Source organism: Panicum virgatum, chromosome 2N (assembly GCF_016808335.1).
Source record: "Panicum virgatum strain AP13 chromosome 2N, P.virgatum_v5, whole genome shotgun sequence".
In the NCBI taxonomy this organism is placed as follows: domain Eukaryota; kingdom Viridiplantae; phylum Streptophyta; class Magnoliopsida; order Poales; family Poaceae; genus Panicum; species Panicum virgatum.
Window position 1 is genome coordinate 1,070,556 of NC_053146.1, and position 27,487 is coordinate 1,098,042.

The 27,487-nt window shown below is 48.4% G+C and overlaps 2 protein-coding genes and 1 long non-coding RNA gene across 4 annotated transcripts; 1 reads left to right on the forward strand and 2 right to left on the reverse strand.

Annotated features, from left to right (window-relative positions):
* On the forward strand, positions 1-15,541 carry LOC120659077 (disease resistance protein RGA5-like). Its single transcript, XM_039937140.1, has 4 exons — positions 1-734; positions 6,618-7,149; positions 12,590-13,836; positions 14,553-15,541. The coding sequence occupies exons 1-4, from the start codon at positions 1-3 to the stop codon at positions 15,019-15,021; spliced, it is 2,982 nt and encodes a 993-aa protein (XP_039793074.1). The 3' UTR covers positions 15,022-15,541.
* On the reverse strand, positions 3,654-5,953 carry LOC120659251. The gene is made up of 2 exons (XR_005668957.1): positions 5,326-5,953; positions 3,654-4,062 (listed from the first exon to the last, which is right to left on the reverse strand). It is a non-coding gene; the product is annotated as an uncharacterized LOC120659251 (long non-coding RNA).
* LOC120659249 lies at positions 14,248-26,273 on the reverse strand. Of its 2 annotated transcripts, none has more exons than XM_039937329.1 (7): positions 25,950-26,273; positions 25,733-25,828; positions 25,029-25,069; positions 17,009-17,120; positions 16,519-16,599; positions 15,587-15,878; positions 14,248-15,010 (listed from the first exon to the last, which is right to left on the reverse strand). In XM_039937329.1, exons 1-6 carry the CDS (start codon positions 26,166-26,168, stop codon positions 15,798-15,800), a joined length of 630 nt encoding a protein of 209 aa, XP_039793263.1. In that variant the 5' UTR covers positions 26,169-26,273; the 3' UTR covers positions 14,248-15,010; positions 15,587-15,797. The 2 variants fall into 2 exon arrangements, with proteins under 2 accessions (XP_039793263.1, XP_039793262.1); XM_039937328.1 differs by lacking the exon at positions 14,248-15,010 and adding an exon at positions 15,136-15,586 and having other exon boundaries at positions 15,674-15,878; positions 25,950-26,269.
* Positions 26,274-27,487: the final 1,214 nt, after the last annotated feature.

Consider the following 27,487-nt stretch of genomic DNA (forward strand, 5'->3'; position numbering starts at 1 on the left):
ATGGGCTCCATCCTTGGGAAGCTCGACGATCAGCTCCTGCTGCGTGCTGATGAAGACGAGGCAGCAGTACAGGCCATCCGGCAGCTCAGGGACGGTGTTGCCACCATAGGCACCAAGCTGGCGGAGCTATCAGAGGTACACGACCCTCCACTCACAGTGACTCACTGGATGAGGGACGCCCGAGAGTTGTCCTACGACATAGAGGACTGCGTCGACCTGTTCGCCGTGGCGTGGGTCGACGAGGTCTCGGGATTATTCAGGACTCGTGTGGAGGAGGTGATGGAACGCTACCACAGGTTCAGGCTTGAACACATCCTCATCAGAAGTCGTCGTCGTCCTCCTCAAGCTGCAACAAAAACTGAGATTGAGATTGCCTCTGATGAGGATCCTGATACTACTGTCGCCCCTGTCGGCATGGAAGGCCCAAGAGCTGAGATTGTCACGTTGCTGATGAAGCCAAAGGGTGACGATGAAAAAGAGCTGCGGCAGCTCAAGGTTGTGTCTATTCTTGGTGTTGAAGGAGTCGGTAAGAGCACGCTTGCTCAAGAACTGTGGCGTTTTTTGGGGGAAGATCAGTTCGAATGCCGCGCGTTCGTGAAGGCGTCGAAAAAGCCTAACATGAGGATGATTCTCAGAAGCATACTCGTACAAGTCCGCCCAAACCAACAACTGTCGGAAGCTTGCCGAGTGCCAGACCTCATTCACGATATCACCAAGCATCTCCAAGATAAGAGGTTTTATTTTTTTCTCTTACTTGGCCCTATACATATATATCACCTTATGTTATGCAGGATCTATTGTTTCATAAGTTTAATCTTCTTCATTGGATTATGGCAAACTAGTCTATCAACTCGTACTCCCGCACGAGCTAATTAGAACTAATGTAAGAATAAGGTTAATAATTATAATTATCTATTTTACACCCTTTTCATCTATTAAATATTCTAACACAAACTCTAAAATATATATTTTCATTATTTAGTTATAATAGATTTCATTTTGTGCACCTCCATATATATTCAATATATGTTTAGTTGAACTATTTGTTTGTGAACGGGTATTCTTATCTCTTCCATTATACATGAATATATGGTGACATATATCGTGGGTAGTATTTTTATATAAATAGTAATATAAATAATATATTAATAATGATAGAAATATAATTTTATATTAGTGCACTTTAATATATTATTATAATTATATAATTTAGATTCACGAGTAATTTAACTTGCAATAACAATGACATAATTGGAATAATTTATATGCAAATTTAGGAGGTATTTATATTATTTTTATAATGGCATAGGTGGATAATTTACACAAAGATTAGGGGGTTACTTTAGATTTTTTATAATGACAGAGGTGGGTAATTTAGATACATCTTTAGGGGTTTATTTTAGTCTATTTTTATAATGGCAGAGGTGGGTAATTTATTAGGCAAGATAACAGATCTGATGGTTATTATAGTTAGAGTTGTTGGATAGATGGCTGGATGTTTCTGATTTTTGTGAGAATTTATAAGATTTCTCTATTTTTTAGAGTGTCCACCTAGGATCATAGGTGGCTTCACGTGAAGGCTCCAAAAGAGCCTCCAATTAGTAATAGTAAGATAGACTCAAGTTTCAGTAATTAACTGGATGTCCATCCAGTGGACAGATTATTTTATTTGCTGCTTATGCTTCGTGTGATATCCCTTGGTGTATGCTCTTTGCTGATGATATGATGCTAGTTGACGAGAGTAGGGCAAGGGTTAATAGGAAGTTAGAGCTGTGGAGACGCACGTTAGAGTAGAAAGAGTTTAGACTTAGTAGGACCAAGACTGAGTACATGATGTGCGATTTTAGCGCGACTAGGCAATAGGCATGAAGGGGGAGACGTTAGTCTAGATGAGCAAGTGGTGGCCCATACAGATACTTTTAAGTATTTAGGATCGATGCTACAAAAGGATGGCTACATTGATGAAAATATTAGGCATAGAATTTCAGCTGGCTGGTTGAAATTGCATCAAGTTTCTGGCATCCTTTGTGCCAAAGAGGGTGCCACAAAAGCTAAAAGGCAAGTTCTATAGGACAACGATTTGCACGGCGACGTTATACGATGCTGAATGTTGGCCTACAAAAGGCGACATGTCCAACAACTGAGTGTAGCAGAGATGCGGATGTTGTGGTGGTTTTGCGGGCACACAAGGAGGGATAGAGTCCGGAATGAAGCTATTCGGGATAGGGTCGGGTGGCACCAATTGAGGAGAAACTTACCCGACATCGGTTGAGTTTGAACATGTCCAACGGAGGCCTCTTGAGGCACCGGTGCGTAGTGGGGTTCTAGAGCAGGTCGATAATGTAAAGAGGGGTAGAGGTAGATCTAAACTGACTTGGGATGAGTCGTTTAAAAAAGATCTTTAAGGATTAGAATATCTCTAAAGAGATAGTTTTGGATAGGAGTGCTTGGAGACTAGATATCAGTGTGCCTGAACCATGATCTTTATTTCTTTTGGGTTTCATCTGTAGCCTACTATAGCAGAACCGCCCAAATTAAACCGGCTTAAGTGTGCTAACTATCATCTTAATGGTTAATCAAGTTACCACGCACTTAAAACGGTGTAATCCGGTCGTCTGTCGGGTTAAGGATCGAAAAACACTGGAAGTCTCGTACGAAGACGAGCACAGATGATTACAAGCAGACAAAAGTTCTCAAAGTTAATTTACAATGCGGAGTTTTACAAACAAGTTTTCGTAAAATATCAGAGTTCAAAATGCAGCGGAAGTTAAATAGAAGTTTAGTTTAGAAAAACAACAATAACTACGGTGACGTGAGGACGTCACATCGAGCCCACCAATATGAATCCTGGTTAGCTCCAGCCAACAGTAGTTACCTGAAAATAGGGTGATAACAAACCCTGAGTATACTAATACTCAGCAAGGCTTACCCGACATGGGTATACTTAGCCCACTATCTAGACATACGAGCTTTTTGGCTCTGGAGTTTATTTTGTGGAAAAGCTACTAATAGTGTATCCTTTACTTTCAATGTTTTAGCTCAAATTTAATTTCACAAGTACCAATTAGATTTGCCTGAATATCTAAAGCAAGCATGGTTGATCACATTATATTTTCCAAGAGTATCATAAACATATCTCATCACATTGCCATTCTCGTTCAACTTGTTTACTACGATGTGACAGAGAGATCAAGGCTCTCATAACCGCGAGTCACGGCGAATCGATCCGATTTAACCTTGCAAGGTGGACCTAACTCACACGACACATGCAAACCATGCCAGGCCACACGCGTCAGTTGTTCCCATCATTACCACGACATCGGAACTACGCCTGCTAAAACTCAGGTGAATGGCCCCTCACGGTGAACTCCTAGAGAACCCGGAGGCGACATCCAATCCAACACCCGCCATCATCCCACGCCCAGCGTAGCAGGACAGAATTCAAAGTATCATCGTAAAGCAGTACACAGTTTATCAGTTTCGACTACCTCCTACTTCCGGTATGTGGTTAGTACTGTTCAATCCTTGATCAATAGTGCCAACAATGGTACGGTCCTCAATCGACACAGGCGGAGATTTATTTTTCATCCATTCCATACCCATAATCCAATTCCTCTCTGTCCGGTCTCCATTTTTCTTTTCTCACAGATTCATTCTCAAACCACTTTGTCATAAGTAACCGGATCTTAAATCTCGCGAGTGACAGGAATCACTCAACTTCTACCGAGATCCTACTTAGCAAAGCATTTCTAACGACATCTATACTAGTATGGACTTATAGGTACCTAGGGAGAATATGCATACTAGGGTGTCATACAACTCCTAGAACGTAAATACACAATTACTTAAATAAACATTGAATACTTAAATTAGGGTTATGCTCTGGGGCTTGTCTGGGATTAACACTAAGTCAGTGTTAGCTAGATGATACTCGCTTGGCGAGCATCTGCCTTCGGTCATGCATGTCGGGATCCATCCATCCATCTTCTGGATATGTCCACCAAACATCGTGTTCGACTTCGGCTCCAACAGCACGTCCTTTACATGGTTCATCTATCATACCTAAATGAGATGCAACAATGCATATGTATAAACATAAGAAAAACACATGATGCAATACAATGCAATCAAACAGACATGGCTAGGACAACATAGACATGGCTAGGACAACATTTACTGATTAACCATAGCAACAAAACAAACAAGCTGAAAAGGAAAACGGTTTGTTGCTGATGTAAGATTTCAGATTTCAAACACTTCAGCCTTAAGTGATTCCTTCGAAAAGCATTACTAAACGTTATTTAGAAAAGCCAAGCAATGCTATAAAGCAATAAGGATTAACTAGAGACTTTATTTAACTAATAAGCAAGCATAAGCAAGTTAAATAAAACCAATCATATTCTAGTATAACCAGGTTAACATGATTTACACATGAATAAGAATTTAGTTGCTGTATTTAAACATTCAAAAAACATTTCTTAGCAACAATATAAAAGGAAAACTAACACTAGAAACCAAACAAAAAGTAAAAAACTTAACTTGCAATCATAAACTGGTTACCAAATTTCTCCAGCACGATAAGCTACTGAGGAGTGTAAAAAAAACCATTAACCAACATTTATTGATAACATAAAGCATTTAAGTTAGCCCCAACAAGACAAACAGAACAAAAACAGATTTACAAATATGCACATAGCTTTTGGATATGAAATTTTTACAGTGAACTAAGCATGCAAAGAGTAAGCTACTGCATAAATTTCATAATTTTTCAACATTCAGACCTGTAGATATTAAATAAACACGCTTAAACAAGCATTATTCATGATTAAATCAATATATCATAAAAACATTAAACAACCAGCAGGTTAAATATTTTTCCTAAGTTCTACAAGTCAAAAAAAACTAATCCAACTAGTTTTACATTTTTGCAATTTTTCTACTATTTACTATGCATTTTCAAAGCTTTCAACTACTTAAACTAACATTATTGCTAGAGCAAAAACTATTTAGAAACTGAAGATCAACCTGTAAGGAAAGTTGTAGATCTTAGGACAAGGAATCCAACAAATTTTAGTTTGCACTTTTCTGATTTTTCTACGATTTACTATGATTTTCCAAAGTTTCATCCGATTATTGCAAAACAACCCTTCGCAGCACTATTCATTTGAGTCTATAGCTATGCAGATAACCCCCTGAACTTGTTTCAATTCTTGCCCGTGGTCCCTTATGTGGATTTGGAACAGAGGAGTGCTCAGGGAGCTCGATTTCGGTGGGGGAAGGTCGTGCCGGCGGTCGGGGAGTGGTGGGGAAGCACGAGGGGCTCACCTAGGGCCGGATCGAAGTAAGAGTTGGAGCCGGGGATAGTTGGAGGAGGGGCGTCGGCGGTGCAGCAGCACGAGCGGCGATGGCGGCGGTGCCCTCGCCTGCGGCGAGGTAGGTTGGTGATGGGGCAGCCACGGGAGGGTTCGACAGGGCCGGGCGGACTGGGGGTGCTCGGCGGTGCGGCGCAGGGGCGCGTGCGCGCGGCTCGCGGCGAGCAGCAGCATGTCGGCGATGACATGGCTGGAGAACGAGCGCGGAAACAACGGGAACGCGCAAGAACGAGGAGAGCATGAGCTTTAAGGAGTCGAGGGGAGTCGATTTCAGCCGTTGGTTGGTGGAAACGGTGGCTGGGAGGTGGAGTTCGACGGCGGCCTGAGTTTCGACGAAACTTTAATGGATGCTGGTGGTACGAGGTGTCGATTCCGGCTGGGGTAGGGCGCGGCCGGGCTCGGGGAGGCGTGGCAGAGGTGGAGGAGGAGGAGGGAAAGGCTTGGGCGCGAGGAATCGAGGAACGGTGGGTCGAGCTGGTCGGAATCGACGAACGGGCGGCGGCCTGCGCTGCTCCTGCTCGGCTCGACTCAAGCTGGAGGAGAAGCAAGAGAGGGGAGAAACGAGGATGGGGTTGCTGGGAGGATAAGGCCGAGGACGGCTGGCATGGGCGGCACAGGGCGACGGCGAGCGGGCGCTCGCCGCGCGTCGAGCGTGCACGGGGCCGGACGGGAGCAGTGAAGATTTTTTTTTACTCCTTGTACATAAACTTGACTCGATTTTGACTAGAGAAAACTCCAAATTTTATATTGGAACTTGAAATTCGGTCAAAACGAAAGTTGTAGAGGAAGAAAAGTTCTACAACATTGATGTTGGACAAAAGTTGATTTGAGTTTTGGATTAGAGAGAAAAAAGTGCTTAAAGCTCGGCCAAGATTGAAATAGACCAAAACCAGCTTGATTAACACTAATGACCATACTTAAGTGACGATTAGAGACTAATGCATGAAATTAACACCTAGGGTGTTACACCTACCTCAACTTGCTTGGGAAAAAATGCTATGTTGTTGCTGCTGCTGCTGCTGCTTATGCTTCGTCAAAGATAATTGATCTTACAAATAGACATCCATTTCGGTTTTGATAAACATAATCATCCAAAGTACTATTTTTAGATGAAATAGGAAAAATAGGCAATCTTGTCCTTGAACTTTTACTACTGGTATTAGTTTCTGATATTAAGCGATTTTATTCTATTTCTGGTTACCATGAATCTTGCAAAACATGTTAATGTGTAAGGAAATATGCCAGGTACTTCATTATAATCGATGACTTATGGGCTGTATCAGTATGGGATACAGTCAGCCGTGCTTTTCCGGAGGGTAATTGTTGCAGCAGAATAGTAACAACAACAACATTTAAGGAAGTAGCCCTGGCATGTTGCAGTTATGACCCTGAAAATATTTTCAAGATGAAATCGCTCAGTCATGATCACTCTACAGAGTTATTTGTTAGAACAGTTTTTGGCTCTGGAAAAGAATGTCCACAAAAGTTTCATGATGTTTCAGATGAGATCACAGGAAAATGTGGTGGTTTACCCCTAGCCATTATCTGCCTAGCTACACTTGTATCAAGCAAACCGGAAGCAGGACATCAATGGGAATACATACAGAACTTTCTGCGTGAAAATTTGAGAACAAATCCAACTTCAGTGGAAATTCTGAAGCAAGTACTGAATCTCTGCTACAGTAGTCTTCCTCGTGGTTTGAGGACATGTCTTCTGTATCTTAGTGTATACCCTGAGAACTACTTTATTCTGAAGGAAGAATTAGTGAAGCAGTGTGTCACGAACCTGATCAAAGCATCGCCAAGGCCCATGAGGGAGAAGAAGCCCAACACTCGCGTTGCCGGACCAAACTGGACCAAGTAGTGGTAGGCCCATGAAACGGGCGACCGCAGCTGTCGCTCGGTCTGTATTCTGCTTATATACTCTTTTGTGCGGAAAGGGAAAACTTGATTTGGAACTCGACGGCACTGGCGGCGGCGAGCTTCGGCTCGAGTACTCCGGCAAGTCCACTTCCTTGTATCCGAAACTTGAGAAATACCAGAGCAGACCTCGTAGCTAGTTCCCGTGTGTTACAAATTGGTATCCAGAGCCTAGATCCACTTCCACCTCCGTGATCCAATCCTGGATCCAATCCACTCCCATCTCACCCGGTTCCAAGTCAAAGCAGGAGCGATGGCGCCGCCGTCCGATCTCGCCACCGTTCTCCAGAAGTTGGAGGAGTTGGGGAAGAAGATGGACCATACCAACACCAAGACGGAGGAGATGAACCGGAAGATCGAGGAGATGCAGCTGACGATCAAGCAGAACACTGAGGAGCAGAACTCTCTGATCACTTGGAAGCCGGGCATGGAGGACAGGGTAACAGATCTCCAGAACTCGGTGTACGATCTGAAGCAGAAGATCGACCTCTTCATCCATGAGATCCCGAAGAAGAAGGAAGTGGAGGAAGATCCCAGTTCCTCGAGGGCGCCTGCTCCTGCCCATCTGGGAGCTGCTGCTGACGCAGAGGCGCTCGGGCCTAATGGCCACCGTGAAGACAAGAACCACCGGAGTGTGGGCGCTGGGGTTGTCACAACCCTAGTGCCAGCTCCGGTCAAAGGTGCGATCCAATCATCCTTTGTTTCACCTGTTCCCTTTCGCGGATTCGATTCTGGAGGAATTTCCACTTTCTCTCAGCCCAGTAATTTTGGACACACATTGCCGCAACTAGAGTTTCCTAAATTTGATGGTTCTAACCCCAAAATCTGGGTCAAGCGATGTGAGAATTACTTTGATATCTGTGATGTACCTTATGAAAATTGGGTCAAGTTAGCAACCATGTACTTTAGTGGTTCTGCTGCCTTTTGGATGCAATCCATAGAATTAGATATCAGGAAATTGAGTTGGGAAAATCTGAGTAAGGCTGTCGTAGATCGCTTTCAGAGAGATCAATTGAATCTGGTGATTAGGCAATTTTTCCATGTCAGGCAGTCTGGGTCAGTTTCTGAATATATCGAAATCTTTGATGAAATTGTGCATCAACTCCTTGCCCATGATCCTGGTTTTAATCCTTCTGTGATAACCAGTAGGTTTGTAGATGGTTTGAGGAATGATATCAAAGCAGTTGTATTAGTTCATAGGCCAAAGGATCTCGATACTGCTAGCTCCTTGGCTATTTTGCAGGAAGAAGTTCTGCTGGGAAGTTCAAGCAAAGAGGTGAAACGATTTGAAGCATATACCTCTGGGAAACCAATGTCCATGTCTTGGGGCCAGTCTGTACCTATCAAACAGGCTGATCAGGCACAACTAGAAGACAAGAAGCTTTCTGCTACACCCAAGAGCAAACCTCAGAGTGAGAAGATAGCAGCATTGATGGCCTATAGGAAAGCCAAAGGGCTGTGTTACAAGTGTGGAAACAAATGGGGGCCTCAGCACCATTGCCCAGAATCTGTCTCTCTTCATGTGGTAGAGGAGTTGTGGCAAATGTTTTCAGAAGGTGATGAATCTCCAACACTCAGTTCTCAAGGTGCAGAATCTGATTCAGGGGATGATCTTATGGCACTATCTGCATATGCTGCTACTGGTATCAATTCTGGCAAGACAATTAAGCTTCAGGCATCCATACTCCGGCACAAGGCTTTAGTGTTACTTGACTCAGGAAGTTCTCACAGTTTTATTAGTGAGCAGATGGCTGCTCTCTTGCCATATAGAAGACAACTGAAACATCCAGTAAAGGTGCAAGTTGCTGATGGTGGGATACTACTTTGTACTCATGAGGTGAAAGATTGTCCTTGGCTTTTGCAGGGGACTCAGTTAACCACTTCCTTTAAAATCCTGCCACTGAAGTGTTATGATGTTATCCTAGGCATGGATTGGTTGGAACAGCACAGCCCAATGCAAGTACAGTGGGCAGAAAAATGGTTTTCATTCAGTCATCAAGGGAGGAACCTTAAGTTTTCTGGTATCCAGGAGTTTGATGGAAAATGTCAAGTCATAAATGGTGATCAATTGGTTGCTTTGCACAAGCAAGATGAGATTTGGTGCATTGTGCATCTTTATGCCATGGAAGAAAACATCACCAATGAGCAGATACCTCCAGAGCTTCAAGCAATCCTTTCTCAGTACTCAGATGTTTTTACTGAACCCACTGGTGTACCTCCCAGCAGACCAAAGGATCATACTATACCCCTCCTTTCTGGAACACAGCCATTTCGTTTGAGGCCCTATAGATACACACCGTTCCAAAAGGATGAAATCGAAAAACAAGTTGCCCAGTTGCTGAAGAATAACTGGATTCAAGCTAGTAACAGTCCTTATGCCTCACCAGTTTTGTTGGTAAAGAAGAAGACAGGAGAATGGAGGCTATGTGTTGACTTTAGGAGGCTAAATGCCTATACAATCAAAAACAAATTTCCTCTGCCAATCATAGAAGAATTATTTGAGGAATTGTTTGGTGCTCAATGGTTCACTACTTTGGACCTCAGGTCTGGTTTCCATCAGATATTAGTGGCAGAATCAGACAGGCATAAGACTGCTTTCCAAACTCATTTTGGGCACTATGAGTACAAGGTCATGCCATATGGTTTGACAGGGGCACCAGCTACATTCCAAGCTATCATGAATCATATTCTTGCTCCCTTATTAAGGAAGTGTGTGGTGGTATTCATTGATGATATACTCATTTACAGTAAGACTCTCTCAGAGCATAGGCAGCATGTAAAACAAGTGTTTGATCTTTTGAGGGAACATCACTTTAAGGTCAGATTGTCCAAGTGCTCTTTTGCTAAGCAACAACTCAATTACCTAGGGCATGTTATCAGTCCATCAGGGGTTGCTACAGACCCAAAGAAGGTCTCCATAGTTCAAGATTGGCCTACCCCTACTTCAGTCAAGGAGGTTAGGAGCTTTTTGGGTCTAGCTGGGTACTACAGAAGATTTGTAAGGAACTTTGGATTGTTGGCTAAACCTCTCACAGAGCTTTTGAAAAAGGGGCAAACCTTTGCTTGGACAACTATTACTGAGCAGTCTTTCCAGGCTTTAAAATCAGCACTAATTTCTGCACCTGTGTTAGCACTGCCAGATTTCAATCAACCGTTTGTGGTAGAGACTGACGCCTCTGACAAGGGTATTGGGGCCGTGTTGCAACAAAATGGTCACCCAATAGCTTATGTAAGCAAGGCATTGGGCCCCAAGAATCAAGGACTGTCTACATATGAGAAGGAGAGCTTGGCAATACTCATGGCTGTCGATCATTGGAGGTCCTATTTACAACCTGCTGAATTTATTATTCAGACTGATCAGAGAAGCTTGATTCATCTGGATGATCAAAGGCTTAACACTTACTGGCAGCAAAAGGCTCTCACCAAACTAATGGGTTTGCAATACAAGATCTGTTACAAAAAGGGTTCCACAAACAATGCTGCTGATGCTCTATCTCGACTCCCGGTTTCCCCTACTAGCGAAATTCTAGCTATTTCTACTGCCCAACCTGCATGGTTACAAGACCTCCAAGCTAGCTATGCTGACAGCCACCAGGCCAGTGAACTTCTGTCTGGACTTGCAGTTCATCCTGAACAAGGTCAATTCAAATTGGTCCGTGGAATCATCAGATTCAAGGACAGAATTTGGTTGGGTCACTCTGAATCATTACAGCAGCAAGTGATGCATGCCCTCCACTCCAGTCCCATTGGAGGACATTCTGGGTTCCTAGTTACTTACACCAGAATTAAAAAGCTTTTCAGCTGGCCACAAATGAAGAAACATATTCAAGCTTTTGTTGCATCATGTTCTATTTGTCAACAGGCCAAAACTGAGAGAGTCCATTATCCAGGGTTGCTTCAGCCTCTAGCTGTTCCTGACCAAGCATGGCAAATAGTATCACTAGATTTCATTGAAGGTTTACCACCCTCTCTTTCCTTCAACTGCATTCTGGTTGTAGTGGACAAGTTCTCCAAGTACTCACATTTCATCAAATTGAAGCATCCTTTCACAGCTCTCAAGGTTGCTCAGCTGTTTCTGGACAACATTTACAAGTTACATGGTATGCCTCAGGCCATCATCTCTGACAGAGACAAGGTTTTTACTAGTCTTTTATGGCAAGAATTATTTCGTCTTTCTGGTACTGAACTAAGGATGAGCTCAGCCTATCATCCTCAAACGGATGGTCAAACTGAAAGAGTAAATCAGAGTGTTGAAGCTTATCTTCGCTGTTTTATTCAAGCGTGCCCTTCCCAGTGGTCAAAATGGCTATCACTCGCTGAATTCTGGTACAATACCAACTATCACTCTTCACTGACCAAGTCACCGTTTGAAATACTCTATGGTCAAGAACCACGCCACTTTGGCATCACGGGAGTTCCTGTCTGTACCAATTCTGACTTGGAAGCTTGGCTCAAGGAACGTGACCAGATTGCTGACATTCTGAAATGGCAGTTGACAAGAGTGCAGCACCGCATGAAACAACAGGCTGACAAGAAGCGTTCTGAGCGATCTTTTGCTGTGGGGGATCGAGTATGGCTCAAATTGCAACCTTATGTTCAGACATCTGTGGCTCCGAGGGCAAATCACAAGCTATCTTTTCGCTACTTTGGCCCCTATGAAGTGGAGAGTAAGATTGGTTCCGTTGCATATAAACTGAAGCTACCAGAGCACAACTCCGTTCATCCTGTGTTCCATGTTTCATTACTGAAGAGAGCCATAGGTAACACTACACTTGTTTCTTCTACTCTACCACCAGACACTACTTCGATGCAGGAACCGGAATGCATTCTTGATCGCCGTCTGAAGAACAAGGGACGCCGCACCATCTCTCAGCTGTTGATCCAATGGGCTGGCTGGCCACCAGAACTTGCCACCTGGGAAGATGAAGACCAGGTACGCCATTTGCTACCATCTACAACGGCTTGCGGTCAAGCCGTTTCTCAAGGAGGGAAGAATGTCACGAACCTGATCAAAGCATCGCCAAGGCCCATGAGGGAGAAGAAGCCCAACACTCGCGTTGCCGGACCAAACTGGACCAAGTAGTGGTAGGCCCATGAAACGGGCGACCGCAGCTGTCGCTCGGTCTGTATTCTGCTTATATACTCTTTCGTGCGGAAAGGGAAAACTTGATTTGGAACTCGACGGCACTGGCGGCGGCGAGCTTCGGCTCGAGTACTCCGGCGAGTCCACTTCCTTGTATCCGAAACTTGAGAAATACCAGAGCAGACCTCGTAGCTAGTTCCCGTGTGTTACACAGTGGATAGCCGAAGACTTTATCTGTGCAAAGGCAGAGGATGACATTGTAGAAGTTGCCAGCAGCTATTTTGATGAGCTCGTAAGTTTGGTCCTGATCCAACGAATGGATATCAACCGTAACAAAAAGGGGTTGCACTTGCACTATGTAGTGCACCCTATGGTATTTGAGTTTATAACATGCAAATCCATAGAAGATAATTTCATCACTGTCATCGATTATTCTCAGTCGACAGTAGCACTCACTGAAAAGATTCGTCGACTGTCACTCCACTTCGGCAGTGCAACTTATGCATCTATACCAGAAAGTATGGCAAGATCTCAAATCCGATCACTCAGTTTTATGGGACTATTGAACTGCATGCCTTCACTTGCGGATTTTGAGCTTGTTCGTGTTGTAATCCTACATGTCCTGGTTGATAATGGAGACAAAAGTTTCCCCCTCACGGGAATAGGTGGACTGCTGTTCTTGAGATACTTGCAGGTCAGATGCAACGTCACCGTAGAATTGCCGGAGGAGATCGGATGCCTGAAACACTTGGAAACACTGGAAATACAAAGAGTAGCAGCTATTCCATCAGAAATTGTCCGTCTTGAAAGCTTCAAGATGAAAAGATTTGATCGAATTGATGGAGAATATGATCCTTTTTTAAAGAAGAAGAACTGGATCCATGAGATGGGGCTTTCAAATGAGCGAGATGATGTCGTGAAGATACTACATGCAGTCAGCAAGGAAGACTTGTCAGATGATCGACCTGCAGGAGTTGTAGGGAAAATGCCAGGGGATGATGCCTTGTCAAATGATCAACCTGGAGGAGTTCTAGGAAAAATGACATGGGAAGATGACTTTCCAAATGATCAACCTGGAGGAGTTCTAGGAGAAATGCTAGGGGATGATGCCTTGTCGTCAAATGATCAACCTGGAGGAGTTCTAGGAAAAATGACATGGGAAGATGGCTTTCCAAATGATCAACCTGGAGTTCTTGGAGAAATGCCAGGGGATGATGCCTTGTCGTCAAATGATCAACCTGGAGGAGTTCTAGGAAAAATGACATGGGAAGATGACTTTCCAAGTGATCAACCTGGAGGAGTTCTAGGAAAAATGACATGGGAAGATGACTTGCCAAATGATCAACCCGCAAGAGTTTTAGGGAAAATGCCGTGGGAAGATGACTTATCAAATGATCAACCTGGAGGAGTTCTAGGAAACATGGAGGGGGAATATATGAATAAATATGATGCATATACCAGGTATGCACTCAATGGCTCTCCTCCCCCTGATTTTTGGCAAAATTTGTGCCACTTCCCATGCCTTTTAAGTTTTTCTAAAGCCCCATGCATACCCCTGCGTTAATTGTGAATTTTTATGATCACCACAAGCCCTTTTCTGATATATATCCTCAATTATTCCATATCCCTGATTGGTTTTCAAAGCCATGACCCCTGTTCTATTGTACGTGTGCTTTGTGAAACTGTTCATATCTCTGCTTGGTTGATTAATATCTGATGCACCTGAGTGCTGTCAGCTTTTGTTCATCCCAGACCTGAGATTAATTTAGCGCCATTAGTTCAAACTAGATTATTGAGCAACGTACTATCACAATAGAACTCAACTCTTTAGGTCTTGTTCGGTCAGACATGGATTCATTTCGGACAGGGAACGATAGAAACAATAAAAAATATAACAAGAGATCCGAATTCATCCCGGATAAAAAAATAGTTGCAATAAATAGACCCATAATTGGTACAACAAGAGAACGGGATTGATTCCACACCTCTAGAGTTAATTCCCTGTCTTTATCATAAGCTTATTTTATAGCAATTAGCTTTTGACTCGGAATGAAACCTGATCTCTTGTTATATTTCTTATTGTTTCTATCATCCCGAGTTCGGAATGAATTCATGTCTAACCGAACAAACCCTTATGTGTCGGTAATTTTTTTTTTTCTTCTCTGCTGATTCTATAGGGTGATGGAGCTGGCGTCGAAGCGTGCGGTGGTGGTGTTCACGCTGAGTTCCTGCGTCATGTCCCACACGGTGAGGCGGCTGATGGCTGACCTGGGCGTGAACCCGCTGGTGCACGAGCTGGACAGCGACCCCAGTGGAAAGGAGTTGGAGCGCGCGCTGCTCAAGATGCTCGGCGGGAGAAGGTTGTCCGCCGTCCCTGCCGTCTTCATCGGCGGCACCGACAGGGTCATGTCGCTCCACCTCGCTGGCGAGCTCGTGCCCATGCTCAGGGACGCTGCCGCGCTCTGGGCAGTGGTGGAAGCGGTAGATCGCCGCCGGCTCGGGGTGCGAGTGCAACGGTTGCCCCCACGACAGCACCACCGACGGCAGTGCCGCGAGCTCGCAGATGGCCTTCTCGAACCTGGGGATGCCGCCCGGCCCGGCGACGCAGTGGCAGAACCGTTGCCTCGCCCAAAACCTGCTCGATGAAATGCCGTCAGCGCTAGATGCACACTTGAAGGCTGGTAAAGAGATACAAAAACCTGAGAAAAATGCATGCCTTCAAGATATGCAGAGAGCAGTTGTAAACTGGATGATTGTGCAGGGAAGGAAGAGCATGGCGAGATTAGTATCTGCTTTCAACAACTGTTCAAGCTCCAACCCAATTTGCTTTTCCTAAGATAGGTAATTTGAAAACATACCACCCAAAGAATCTATGGCCCTGTATGTTTTAGCTTCTGTCTAACTTTAAAGGCTCGATTTTGGAAAATCCAAAAGTCAGATGACAAGCTTACACAAAGTTGCTTGAACTCATGACTCGGAACAAAAACCTTACACGAAGTTCAGGGGACCTATTCAGCAACATACATGACAAGCTTACACGAGGTCAGCACGGTACATCACACACATGCCATACACGAGGTCAGTAGGGTACATCACACACATGCCGTAGTCTAACTGAAACAACATACTATTCCCAGGGCAATGAATCAATGCAATGCTTCGAAAACAGAAATCCACAATTCAGCTGAAAACAAGAGGAAAACCGCAATACCTGTCCGTTAATAGCATCGCGTTAGCAACAAACATCCATAATTCTGCATCAGTAATAAAACAAGTAGAATCAAGGATTCACACTTACAGAGGAACTAATGAAGATACACTTCAACAAAAATGACTTCTGGATGAACGCCATCACCAAGCAGTATGCTATCATCAGAAAAGACAGTTATCTACAACAGAAGAGAGACATTAGATCATTGTGGTCAGCCTTCAGACCAGCTCAGAGCCTCAGACCGCTCAGCAATTAACAGCGCCTCAAGTTCTTCTCTCCGTCTCTCCAGCTCCTGAAACACCATGCACGCATTGAGGAAATGAGGAATGATCAACAGGCTGTGATGGAGTGCAGGATATAAATTATTGCCTTTACTATTTTGAATCTTCCCTTTAACTATGAAAGTAAGACGAGCAATTTTTGCAGTGTGCTATTCAATAGACAATTGCCTGGCTCTGGTAGTCTGATCAACAAAAAAACAATGGTTTCAAGCCTCCTTTTCAGGTTGTGAATACCCTCTTCTATAGAAACAAATGCCTTCTCTTGTGAACATATTTTACTATAACTTTGCATTCTAACTTTTGGAAAAGAAATTTTGCGTAACAGGGTCACAAGCTGTTTTGAGCTGCAAAAGGGACCACCTATTTTCAGGTTTCTGTATTTCTTATGTGCTACACCTACACTTGCTTTTCAGCTACAGCTACAGATTCTCCTAAATTGTCCATAAAAGCAAAATAAGCAGGACAAGAAGAATCTTATGGCACATCTATGAACTAGAGTAACTGAAGATCAAACTAAGCCACACTGGGACAGTTAGGCATGAGCAACAGAAAGGGTGTCTTACAAACTGGGAAGACCATGGATCAAACACAGAAATGTCCAGTCTCAGGATTCCATGCTGTGACAGGTAAAATTATGAACCAAGTACTCACCTGCAGATCCTTGACTGCTTGCTCCCTTGATGTCACTTTCTGCTGCCTAGAACGTTTTAGCACACCGATGCACAATATCCCCTACATATTCAAAGTTTCTTAGTTAAAGGTATATGCAACGATGCAATAAAAGAAGGAAATGTTGACCATTTGTTCACCGTACATCATAAGATCATATTTTTCTATACTAGACATAGCTGGTAGGGAAAACTTTATGAATAATCATGATACTATTTAGAGAAGGTGTTTGTATGAGAAATTTCAGCCTGTACTGCAAACATTCAACTGGTTCATAATGTTATGCAACTGAATAAATACGGTTGGTTATTACTGTAATAAATTCCCAAACAAAAGATGACTGAATATAAATGCATAAATGTCCTACAAGATTTAGTGTGCAACCATTTTACATTGTCATATCTAAAATTTCAGAATTGTTAAGTCAGTTACACAGTCTGTCAGCACATATGAACATCCAAAATTCTCTTACCGAGATAACATAGACAGCTCCACATGTAAGAAGCATATAGCTGGCAATCTCCTGGAGCAAAATCAGATCATTCCTTTCAATACTTGGGTATGCCTTTGTCATGACAGCAACACTGCCAGGAACCAAAAGCAAAATGACATCAAGAGATGAATAGGCATGTAATACAATTCAGCATGTGCAAAAACAATTGATAGTATTCTTCCAACATGTCCCTGTGTATGTGACACTGCTTGCAGGCAGGAATTTCAAAAGATGTTCATGATATCAGTGCTTATATTGCAGCTGAATGTAACTGACACAAATTCTTGGTGCATGCAATTGTAATGTGAATATGAATAGATCAATCTGCTCAATACCAGCTGGATAACAAGAGTATTACTCTGAATCAATGTTTTAAATAGCCGGCTGTAGCGTCTGAGCAGCACCACAGCTAAGATAGATGCATTTAACGCTATGCAATCGCTGGAGCAAATAGCGGCAGTTAGCACGCTATTGCCGCTAAAACGCAGACAATTTAGCCGCTACGTTGCTTATTCGGGCCGAAATCAAGAGCGTCAGGCCCAAAACCTGCAGGCGCGGCCCAAAAAGCATCCACACTCGACTACGACCCAACCCTAGCCAAAACAAATGCCCAAATCCTCTCCCCGACCGGCGGCGGCAGCTGCTGCTCTGACAGGCGGTGGCGGTGGCGGCGGCAATTGCAACCGGCGGGATGACACCTGCTACCTGTGGCGACGAAGACCAGCGAGTTGACGACCTCTCCTCTGCCCCCAAAATAGCTTCGGCAATGGCGACCAGTTCGACTGGTGGTTGCAGCGGCTGTGACTGGCAGCAAGGAAAGGACCAAGCTGCAGCGTCTTCTGTCCCAACCGAAGTAACACTACGTGTTTGTCCCAGCCTTAGCAACAGACGTGCAAGTTCCCTCTCTTCTTGCTGTTGTGTGCTCTGTTCTTATTGTTCTTTTCTTTGCGTTAGACTGCTAGATTCAATGCTGGATAGATGGAGTTTGGAGCTGATGTATAAAGGGTAGTGACAGATTTTGGAGCTTGTGACTTGTTATGTCAAGTAATGGTCCTGAATTCCAGATTGCTCTCCTGTTTTTTGCCTTGTTTTCATTGATTTCTGCTGTGTTTAAACAAAACCGCTAAACTGGATTAGCGGACGCTATAGCCAGCTATAGCGTTTTTAGCTGCTGTAGAATCCAGCCGCTAAGTGCCATAGCCGGAGATTTTAAACATTGCTCTGAATTCATGGTAAGAACTCTGAATTGCAAAAAAAAAAAAAAAAAAAAAAACTCATCCCAGCATTCTGAAACATCGAATCAAGTGTGTACATGTAACATTATTCTTTCACTTGTAATTACCCTGGTTGAAACCATGTTATATTTTAGAGAACCAAGATTAACAGGAGAGACATTTTAGGCAAAGCGAAGATGACATTCCACCCTTGGTTACCCATAAAGGTATTCTTGTAACAGTGAATGCTAATATAGACAAGAGAAGCCTGAACATGTGACGACCACAATGCTCCGACAGAATAATAAAACTCTATGTAACCGACATTGATACAACACAGATATGCATGAGAGAATATCAAAGTAATGTATGAGGATTATAATTGCTCATAGCTGACCTTAATACGACACTTATATGGCATAAGAGAATATCAAGTAATGTATGAGGATTAGAATTGCTCATAGCTGACCCTGACTGTTGGAGTATATTAAGCCCATATGTATAAAGGCCCATCTAGAGGCCCATGTATTGGATCCATATATACCCACCCATCTAGGGTTGGAGGAATAGAGGAATTAGGAATAGAGGAATTATTCCCGTCATTATGGTATCAATAGCCTAGGTTAAGGTTTTCCCCTCTGTTTCCAGCCGCCGGTTCTCTGCTGCCTGCCGCCGCCGGCTCATGGCCGCCGGCGCCGCCGGCCTCCGCCTCCTCCTCCTTCCCACCCCTCACTTCCTCTCCCTCCTCTGCTCCCGCTCGCGCGGATCTGGGCGCCTGGGCCCGGCCGCCGCCGCCCGGGTTTCCTGCCGCCGCCGCTCGGCCATGGACACCCCCGGCCGCTGCGCTCGTCCTTGCGGGCGCGCCGGTCGGGGACGCCGCCGGCCCGGGCGCCGCCACTGGAGCCGCTGGCGCGGGCAACGCCGCACGCGCCGCAGGCACGGGAGCCGCGGGATCCTCTGCTCCGGCTGATCCTCTGCTCCAGGCCGCCGCGGGAACCTCCGCTCCAGACCACGCTCTGCTCCAGGCGCCGCGGGAGCCACAGCTACAGGGGCCGCCGCCCGCACTGGGCCCCCTGCAGCCTGCCCTGGCCCCCCTGCAGCCCGACGCCGCCGCAGCTACGGGCGCGGGCGTCGGGGCTGCGGGGCCCCAGCAGCGCGCCACCGTCGATCAGGCCGCCCTGCGGGCCGCAGCGCAGCTGCTGCAAGCCGCGGGTGCCGATCCGGCCGCCCTGCAGGCTGCAGCGCAGCTGTTGCAGACCGCGGGCGCCGATCCAGCAGCCGCCGCTGCGGCCCACCGCGCCGCCGTCGCCGCCGGGAAGCAGCCCACTGACGCCGCGCCCGATCCCACGTGGTCGGGCCTCGGGATGTCTCCCGCGGATGCGACGCTCGCCGCCGCCGCCATACGCGGGCAGCAGGCCGACGCCGCTCTGGCTGCGGCCCTCCTCGCCGCCAAGTCGGAGGCTTCGGCGGCCCAGGAGCGGGTCCGCGTGGCTGCCCTCGCCTGGGAGCGCGAGCGCGCCACGGCCGACGCTCTCGCTCTCCGGGTCGCCGAGGCGGAGCGCTTCTTCCGCGTCTCCTCCGGCCAGCCTGTCGACCCCGAGCACGGCGCCTCGTCCTCCCACCAGGCCCCCCCACTGGATCTGGAGCCCGGTACGACCCGACCGACCCCATGGTCGCCCAGCTCCACCTACAGGCCGCCGGCGTCCAGAACATCAGGGCCCTGGTCTCCGTCATCCTCGACCCCGCGTCCTCCTCCTACGGCCGCTGGCGGGACCAGGTCCTCCTCACCCTTCGCCGCTACGCCCTCGACGACCACGTCCTCGTCGACTCGCCGATCGAGGCGCGGGACGTGACGTGGCTGCGCCTCGACAGCGTCGCCCTGTCCTGGATCTTCGGGACCATCTCCCTGGATCTTCAGGACCTCGTCAGGACACACGGCGGCACCGCGCGGCAGGCCTGGGTGGCGCTCGAGGGGCAGTTCCTCGGCAACGCCGAGTACCGCGCCCTCCAGCTCGACGCCACCTTCCGCACCTTCGTGCAGGGGGACCTCTCCGTCGGTGAGTACTGCCGGCGGATGAAGAGCATGGCCGATGCTCTTCACGACCTCGGGGATCCGGTGTCCAATCGGGTCTTGGTGCTCAATGTCCTACGGGGACTGAGCAGCACCTACGACCACCTGAAGAGCTGGATCGCCCGCCAGAGGCCCTTCCCCACCTTCCTGCAGGTCCGGGACGACCTCGCCCTCGAGGAGATCACCAGGGGTCTCGCGCCCGGATCGTCCTCGCCCACCCCCGCCGCGCTCGTTGCTACTCCACCGACCTCCTCCACTGTTACTCCTCCCGTTGGGCAGAACGGAGGAGGGGGAGGCCGTGGACGTCGCCGGCGACGGGGTGGTGGTGGCGGCACTGGTGGCCCTGCCTCTGGCAACACCGGTACCGGTGGGGGCCGTCGGGGCGGCGCGTCGACACCGGCTCCGGCTCCCGCTCCCACCCCTGCTGCTGGAGGTACGCCCTGGCCATCCTTCAGCAACCCATGGTCAGGGCGCATCTCGATGTGGCCGTTCCAGGGTCCGGGAGGGGGGCCTCGTCCTCAGCTCCAGCCGGCGGCCATGTTCACTGGCGCTGCTCCACTCTTCGCGCCTTCCTGGACCCCGCCCGCTCAGTCCAGCCAGCAGCCGACCTGGCCTGGGGGGTGGGACCAGGCCGCTCTGGCGCAGTCCTTCAGCACCATGGGACTGACGCCGCCGACCAGCACCGAGTGGATCGCCGACTCGGGCGCCTCGTTCCACACCACTCCCGATGCTGGTATCCTCTCTTCTGTCCGACCCCCACACCCCTCTTGTCCTTCTTCTATCATGGTTGGTGATGGGTCTTGCCTTCCTGTCACCGCCGTGGGTTCTGCTCCTCGTCTTCCTCATGTTCTTGTTGCTCCTCAAATGGTTCACAACCTTCTTTCTATTCGTCAGTTTACTGCCGACAACTCATGTTCTATCGAATTTGACTCTTCTGGTCTTACTGTGAAGGATTCGGCTTCCCGGCGTCCACTTCTCCGATGTGACAGCCCGGGGCCCCTTTACACTCTTCGGCTTCCTGCTTCCGCTGCCTCGCCTTCGGCTTCTTCGTCTTCTGCTTTTGCCGTGACGCCTTCTTCCACCACCTGGCACCGCCGGCTTGGTCACCCCGGCCGCGACGTTTTGGCTCAGCTTCGCCGTAGTACCGATGTTCCATGTACTAGGGCTCCTGCTGAGCACCTCTGTCATGCGTGCCAGTTAGGTCGTCATGTTAGACTTCCGTTTTCTGTTTCTTCTTCGCATGCTGCGCATGCTTTTGATCTCATTCACTGTGACCTGTGGACATCTCCTGTACTCAGCATGTCTGGCTATAGATATTATCTGGTCATTGTTGATGATTTCTCTCATTACTCTTGGACTTTCCCTTTGCGCGCTAAGTCTGAGACCTTCCCCACCCTCCTCCACTTCTTTGCCTGGGTGTCCACTCAGTTCGGCCTCACCGTTAAGGCCGTCCAGTGTGACAACGGGCGGGAGTTCGATAACTCCACCTCCCGGTCTTTCTTCCTGTCTCGGGGTGTTCAGCTGCGTATGTTTTGTCCGTATACCTCTCCTCAGAACGGCAAGGCTGAGCAGATGATTCGCACGACGAACGACGTCGTGCGCACCCTTCTGATCCAGGCTTCTCTCCCCCCACACTTCTGGGCTGAGAGCCTCCACACCGCCACCTACCTGCTCAACCGCCTTCCGTCCACTGCTTCTCCTGCTCCCACTCCACACCACGCTCTTTTCGGTACCCCTCCTCGCTACGACCACCTTCGGGTCTTCGGGTGTGCGTGTTACCCTAACACCTCCGCCACCGCTTCTCACAAGCTGGCGCCCCGCTCGACTCGTTGTGTGTTCCTTGGGTACTCCCCTGACCACAAGGGGTACCGATGCTTTGACCTCACCTCTCGCCGCGTTCTGATCTCCCGACACGTCGTCTTCGACGAGTCGGATTTCCCCTACTCCACCTCCTCCACACCTTCTCCTGATCCCGAGCTCGCGTCTCTGTTTCCGACTGACCCGGTGGTTCAGCCACCGTTACCTGTCTGTCCTTTTCCTGCAGGTTTTCACGGCGCACCGGCACCGCTTCCGGTGATCCCTGCTGCGCCGAGCGCGGCCCCGGGGCCAGCGGTCGAGCCACGCGCGGTCCCCGGACCTCCGGTTGTGCCGCGCACGGACCCGGTGTCTTCTGCTGCGCCTCGCGCGGCCCCGGTGCCTTCCCCGGCACCTGAGCGGTACGCTCAGCCGGTGCAGGTGTACCGGCGTCATCCGGCGCCGAACCCGGCGCCGCAGCGGTACGCTGAGCCGGTGCAGGTGTACCGGCGTCGTTCCGCGCCGACACCGGCTCCGGCTCCTGCTCCGGAGGCTCCTGCGACGCCGACACCGGAGCCGCCGCCGCCGCCGCCGGCTCCCCCTCGCGCAGAGCCGGAGGTGTACCACCCGCCGGTCATCCATCGGGATCCTCGACATATCCATCCCATGGTGACTCGGCGGATGGCGTCCCAGGCCGCGACTCTCTCCGCCACCGAGGGAGAGCCGCGGGTCTCTCCGGTACCCTCCTCTGTCCGCGACGCCTTGGCGGATCCTCACTGGCGTCGCGCGATGGAAGAGGAGTACGGGGCTCTTCTTGCCAACCAGACGTGGGACCTCGTGCCGCGTCCGTCTGGTTGCAATGTGGTGACTGGCAAGTGGATCTGGACGCATAAACGTCGGGCTGACGGCACACTGGAGCGCTACAAGGCTCGCTGGGTTCTCCGGGGGTTCACTCAGCGGCCTGGTGTGGACTATGATGAGACTTTCAGCCCGGTTGTGAAGCCCGCTACGGTGCGCACGGTCCTCTCGCTTGCTTTCTCGCGCACTTGGCCTGTGCACCAGCTGGACGTGAAGAATGCATTTCTTCACGGCACCTTGTCAGAGACTGTTTACTGCTCTCAGCCTGTGGGATTTGTGGACTCGAGTCGTCCGGATATGGTCTGCCGGCTCAACAAGTCTCTCTATGGACTGAAGCAGGCTCCACGGGCTTGGTACTCTCGGTTCGCCACATTCTTGCTGACACTGGGGTTCACCGAGGCGAAGTCTGACACGTCTCTCTTCATCTACCGCCGTGGAGATGAGACGGCATATCTGCTGCTATATGTCGATGACATTGTGCTCACAGCTTCCAGTCAGCAGTTGCTTCAGAGTGTCATCTCCTCTCTGCAGCAGGAGTTCGCTATGAAGGATCTTGGTCAGCTCCACCACTTATTGGGCGTCACTGTTGAGCCTTGCCCGTCTGGTCTCCTTCTGCACCAGCGGCAGTACGACCTCGATATTCTGGAGCGGGCTGGGATGACAGATTGCAAGCCCTGCTCCACTCCAGTCGACACTCAGGCGAAGCTATCTGCTGATCTGGGTGATCCAGTGGCAGACCCTACAACCTACCGGAGTCTGGCCGGCGCTTTGCAGTACCTCACCTTCACCAGGCCGGACCTCACCTATGCTGTTCAGCAGGTCTGTCTCCACATGCATGATCCCCGGGTGTCCCACCTTGCTGCGCTGAAGCGTCTCCTCCGGTACGTCCGTGGCACTGTGGACCTCGGCCTGGTACTTCACCGCTCGTCCTCTGCTGAGCTGGTGGTCTACACCGACGCTGACTGGGCTGGCTGCCCGGACACTCGTCGCTCCACCTCCGGCTACGCCGTCTTCCTGGGCGGCAACCTGGTCTCCTGGTCGTCCAAGCGGCAGCCGGTTGTCTCCCGCTCCAGTGCCGAGGCAGAGTACCGGGCTGTCGCTAACGGCGTGGCGGAGGCGTCCTGGCTGCGACAGCTCTTGGCGGAGCTCCACAGCCCGCTCGCCAAGAGCACTCTCGTCTACTGCGACAACGTCAGCGCCGTGTATCTCTCCACCAACCCCGTCCAGCATCAGCGGACGAAGCACGTGGAGATCGACCTACACTTCGTGCGCGACAGAGTCGCCATCGGCGATGTTCGGGTACTCCATGTCCCGACTACCTCCCAGTTTGCTGACATCTTCACGAAGGGGCTGCCCTCGTCGACATTCTCGGAGTTTCGATCCAGCCTCAACGTAGCCGGTGGCTAGTTGTGGCTGCGGGGGGTTTTTAGCCCTTTTGTGCTCTACTTGTACTCTCATCTTGTCCAGTCTTGAACACCGCTGCGTCGGTTGTTCAGACTGCGGGGGGTGTTAGCTTTCTTGTTGTCCAGTCTTGAACACCGCTGCGCCGGTAGTTCAGACTGCGGGGGGGTGTTGGAGTATATTAAGCCCATATGTATAAAGGCCCATCTAGAGGCCCGTGTATTGGATCCATATATACCCACCCATCTAGGGTTGGAGGAATAGAGGAATTATTCCCGTCATTACTGACCTTAATACAACACTATGGCCTCAATATCAAAGTAATATGATGATTAGTGTTGTTCATCAAATCTTGGTCCAGATTTGTAGAGAAAGCAAGTTTTGGCTTAGCATTGTATTTTCTGTTTAACGAAACAAAACAACCAACTGAATAATAAAAATCAATGCCTCACATTCATGTTTGCAATTTTGTCTGATCTCTATTTTGTTGGATTACTTGCAATAAAGAATAAACAAACACATTGTACCATAGCTAAGGTAATATCTAGATGAGCACCAAGCATAAGCAGTTCACTTAATTGTACATTCAAATAAATATGAACGAATTGTGCTGAGTTTTGGAAACATAATTTGGAGGAATATGTTCATGTAGAATACTTACAAGATCTGTAGCATTCCCCGTGCAGGCCAGTATTCAAATATCTGACCACAATAAAAGTGAAAAAACATCACTAAATTCATAAATAGTAAGCTACCCTCACTAAACTGCAGATCCAAGGATCACATTGCACAATGTTCCTAAGCAAAGGGCAATCTAATAAATTGTACTGACTGAAACATTAAAGGCCATTATGAAAAATTGGAAAAGAGCATCAGAACAGAACAAATGCAGTGAAACATTGTGCACCCATATGCCACAGTCCACAAGTGATCCATGATACCAAACAAATACCATGCAGTTCAAACACCATAAGTGTGAGTTGGAAACTGACCCAAAATCGATCATATGGTGCACTGCCTATACAAATCAGACACGTCCATCGAATCAGATACTGGAAGTATTAAATTACTAACAGATTTGTAAATTAACCAGCAAGGCAACTCAAACGAACAGAAATGCTCACATCAGACACAGTACCGAGACAACCAGACTACTAGAAAGCTCGCAACAGTGGCGCAGTCTACTAATAAGTGCCCCCAATTAATTAAATTGGATGACATCATATATCACATAGCATTCCATAACCGACCGGTTAGCGACCAATTAGGCTCTAATTTAATAAATCCATCGTTTCGAAAGCAATAGGGCAACCAATTCGCAATCTCTGACATTCCAAATCGAGAAATGGGCGGAAGAAAGCGGACCTTCCAGAACTTGATGATGAATCCCCATTCGGTCTCGAGGACGCCGACGAAGAGCGAGAACACCACCGCGTAGCACCGGAATATGCCCCCGAATATCTGGGAAACACAGCAGCGCACACGCACCACCCGGGTTCAGCTCGTCATCGCCACTCGTCACCGCGCGCGCAGCGCGAAACAGGCGCTCGCGAACGAGGGAGGGAGGGAGAGCGAGGCTTACGTTGGAGCCGGCGCGGAAGGCGTGGACGGCGGAGAGGACGTTGACGGCGACGCAGAGGAGCGCGGTGGCGGCCGTGACGACGCTGAAGCAGCCGCAGACGATGAGGAGCGGGTCGGAGCCGGCGCGCGGGGGTCGGCGCTGCTGCGGCGCGTCCCCGCCCCCGCCGGCCTGCGGCGAGGACGAGGAGGAAGGCCCGGCCGCCGCCGACGAGTTCGCCATGGCTAGGGTTCAGGCCCGCGGCGGTTCCCCCCTTGGGCGGCGAGGTGAGGTGGGGTGGGGTGGGAGCGAGTGGAAGGAATCGGTAGCGAGGCGCGTGAGGTGGGAAGCCGGAGCGTGCAGAGCGGAGGAGGAGCACGAAGGGCCCGTGGGCGCGGCCTACGGGCACTACTGGTGGGCCCGGGATGGCGGAAGTCTGCAGCGTTGGTGGACCTGGTGCAGGAGAGCAGCGAAGGCCCGAGGTGGGGGTGTCAGACCGTGGGGCCAGACGCGATTCGACACGTGGGCACGTGACTGGGCTCGTGGTGCCCGGTCATTTTTAAAAAAAATAAGAATACAGTCAGTGTTAGCCTGATAGCTACAGGCTACAGCTACCCATCTTATGGCTTAAAAAAAGACGTAGCTATATTACGAATATAGACGGCTAGCACGGCCGCTTCCATTTTAGGAAGGAGACAAAACCTGTATTACTAGTTTCCTTTTTTGGCATCACAATTTTTTATCCTATCCTGCGTTGTTTAGTGCGCAGTAAACAAGGTCCTAGCTCACATCTTGTCCGCATCGAGTAAAAATTGCATTAAATATTGCCTGTGAGATGTATTTATGGTATGAAAAACTGCTAAACAAAAGTTTTCTTTGCACGTGCACTCTGTAGCATTCTGTTGCTGGTAATTCATTCAAATCAACTGATACAATAAAGCAAATTTGAAGAACCTCATAAGCAAAGTTTATATAAATTATGATCACATTAGAACATGGACAAAAGCATTTACAACCGGGACTAACACTAGGGCCACCAATTCATCTCCTCCAGGTTAGGTAGTAACACAGCTAGATCTGGAATCTATCTGCCGAGTTAACTTGTCATGACGCTGTTGATCTCGGACACAGACTTGGTTCCGGTAAAACAAGTCGATTTTCCTATACTATTTTGTCACCTATTGTTAGGAGGATTCAGGCTAGAACTGCGTGGCGGGCTTGCGGCCGCTGGCTTCTGTGGTTTACTTCTTAAGAAACTCTTTGTGTACAGTGCTCCGAATACAATTGGCTGGTAATACAGAAAGTTATTCATTGCTGAAACAGAACCATGTAAGGTGATTGGTGACTCACTGCACCAAGCCACTACATCCAGCCGAGAGGATGTACAAACCAGATGCAGGACAACAATATTCTCACCAGCTACAACATGTATGGACAACTATTGTTAGAACAAAAAAAGTTGAATAATAGGAATGTGCAAGAATACCACACTGATGAGATCAATACCTACCTGTCTAGTTGTCATTATCGTAGCAAATGTGAGGGTCTCAAATGTTCGAATG

Coding starts and splice junctions, on each gene's coding strand:
- LOC120659077 (XM_039937140.1), top strand. CDS start 1: ATGGGCTCCATCCTTGGGAAGCTCGACGATCAGCTCCTGCTGCGTGCT. Junction 735..6,617: donor AAGCATCTCCAAGATAAGAG/GTTTTATTTTTT, acceptor GAAATATGCCAG/GTACTTCATTATAATCGATG. Junction 13,837..14,552: donor AAATATGATGCATATACCAG/GTATGCACTCAA, acceptor CTGATTCTATAG/GGTGATGGAGCTGGCGTCGA.
- LOC120659249 (XM_039937329.1), bottom strand. CDS start 26,168: ATGGCGAACTCGTCGGCGGCGGCCGGGCCTTCCTCCTCGTCCTCGCCG. Junction 25,070..25,732: donor TCATCATCAAGTTCTGGAAG/GTCCGCTTTCTT, acceptor TATTGTGGTCAG/ATATTTGAATACTGGCCTGC. Junction 16,600..17,008: donor GAGCTGTCTATGTTATCTCG/GTAAGAGAATTT, acceptor TTGAATATGTAG/GGGATATTGTGCATCGGTGT.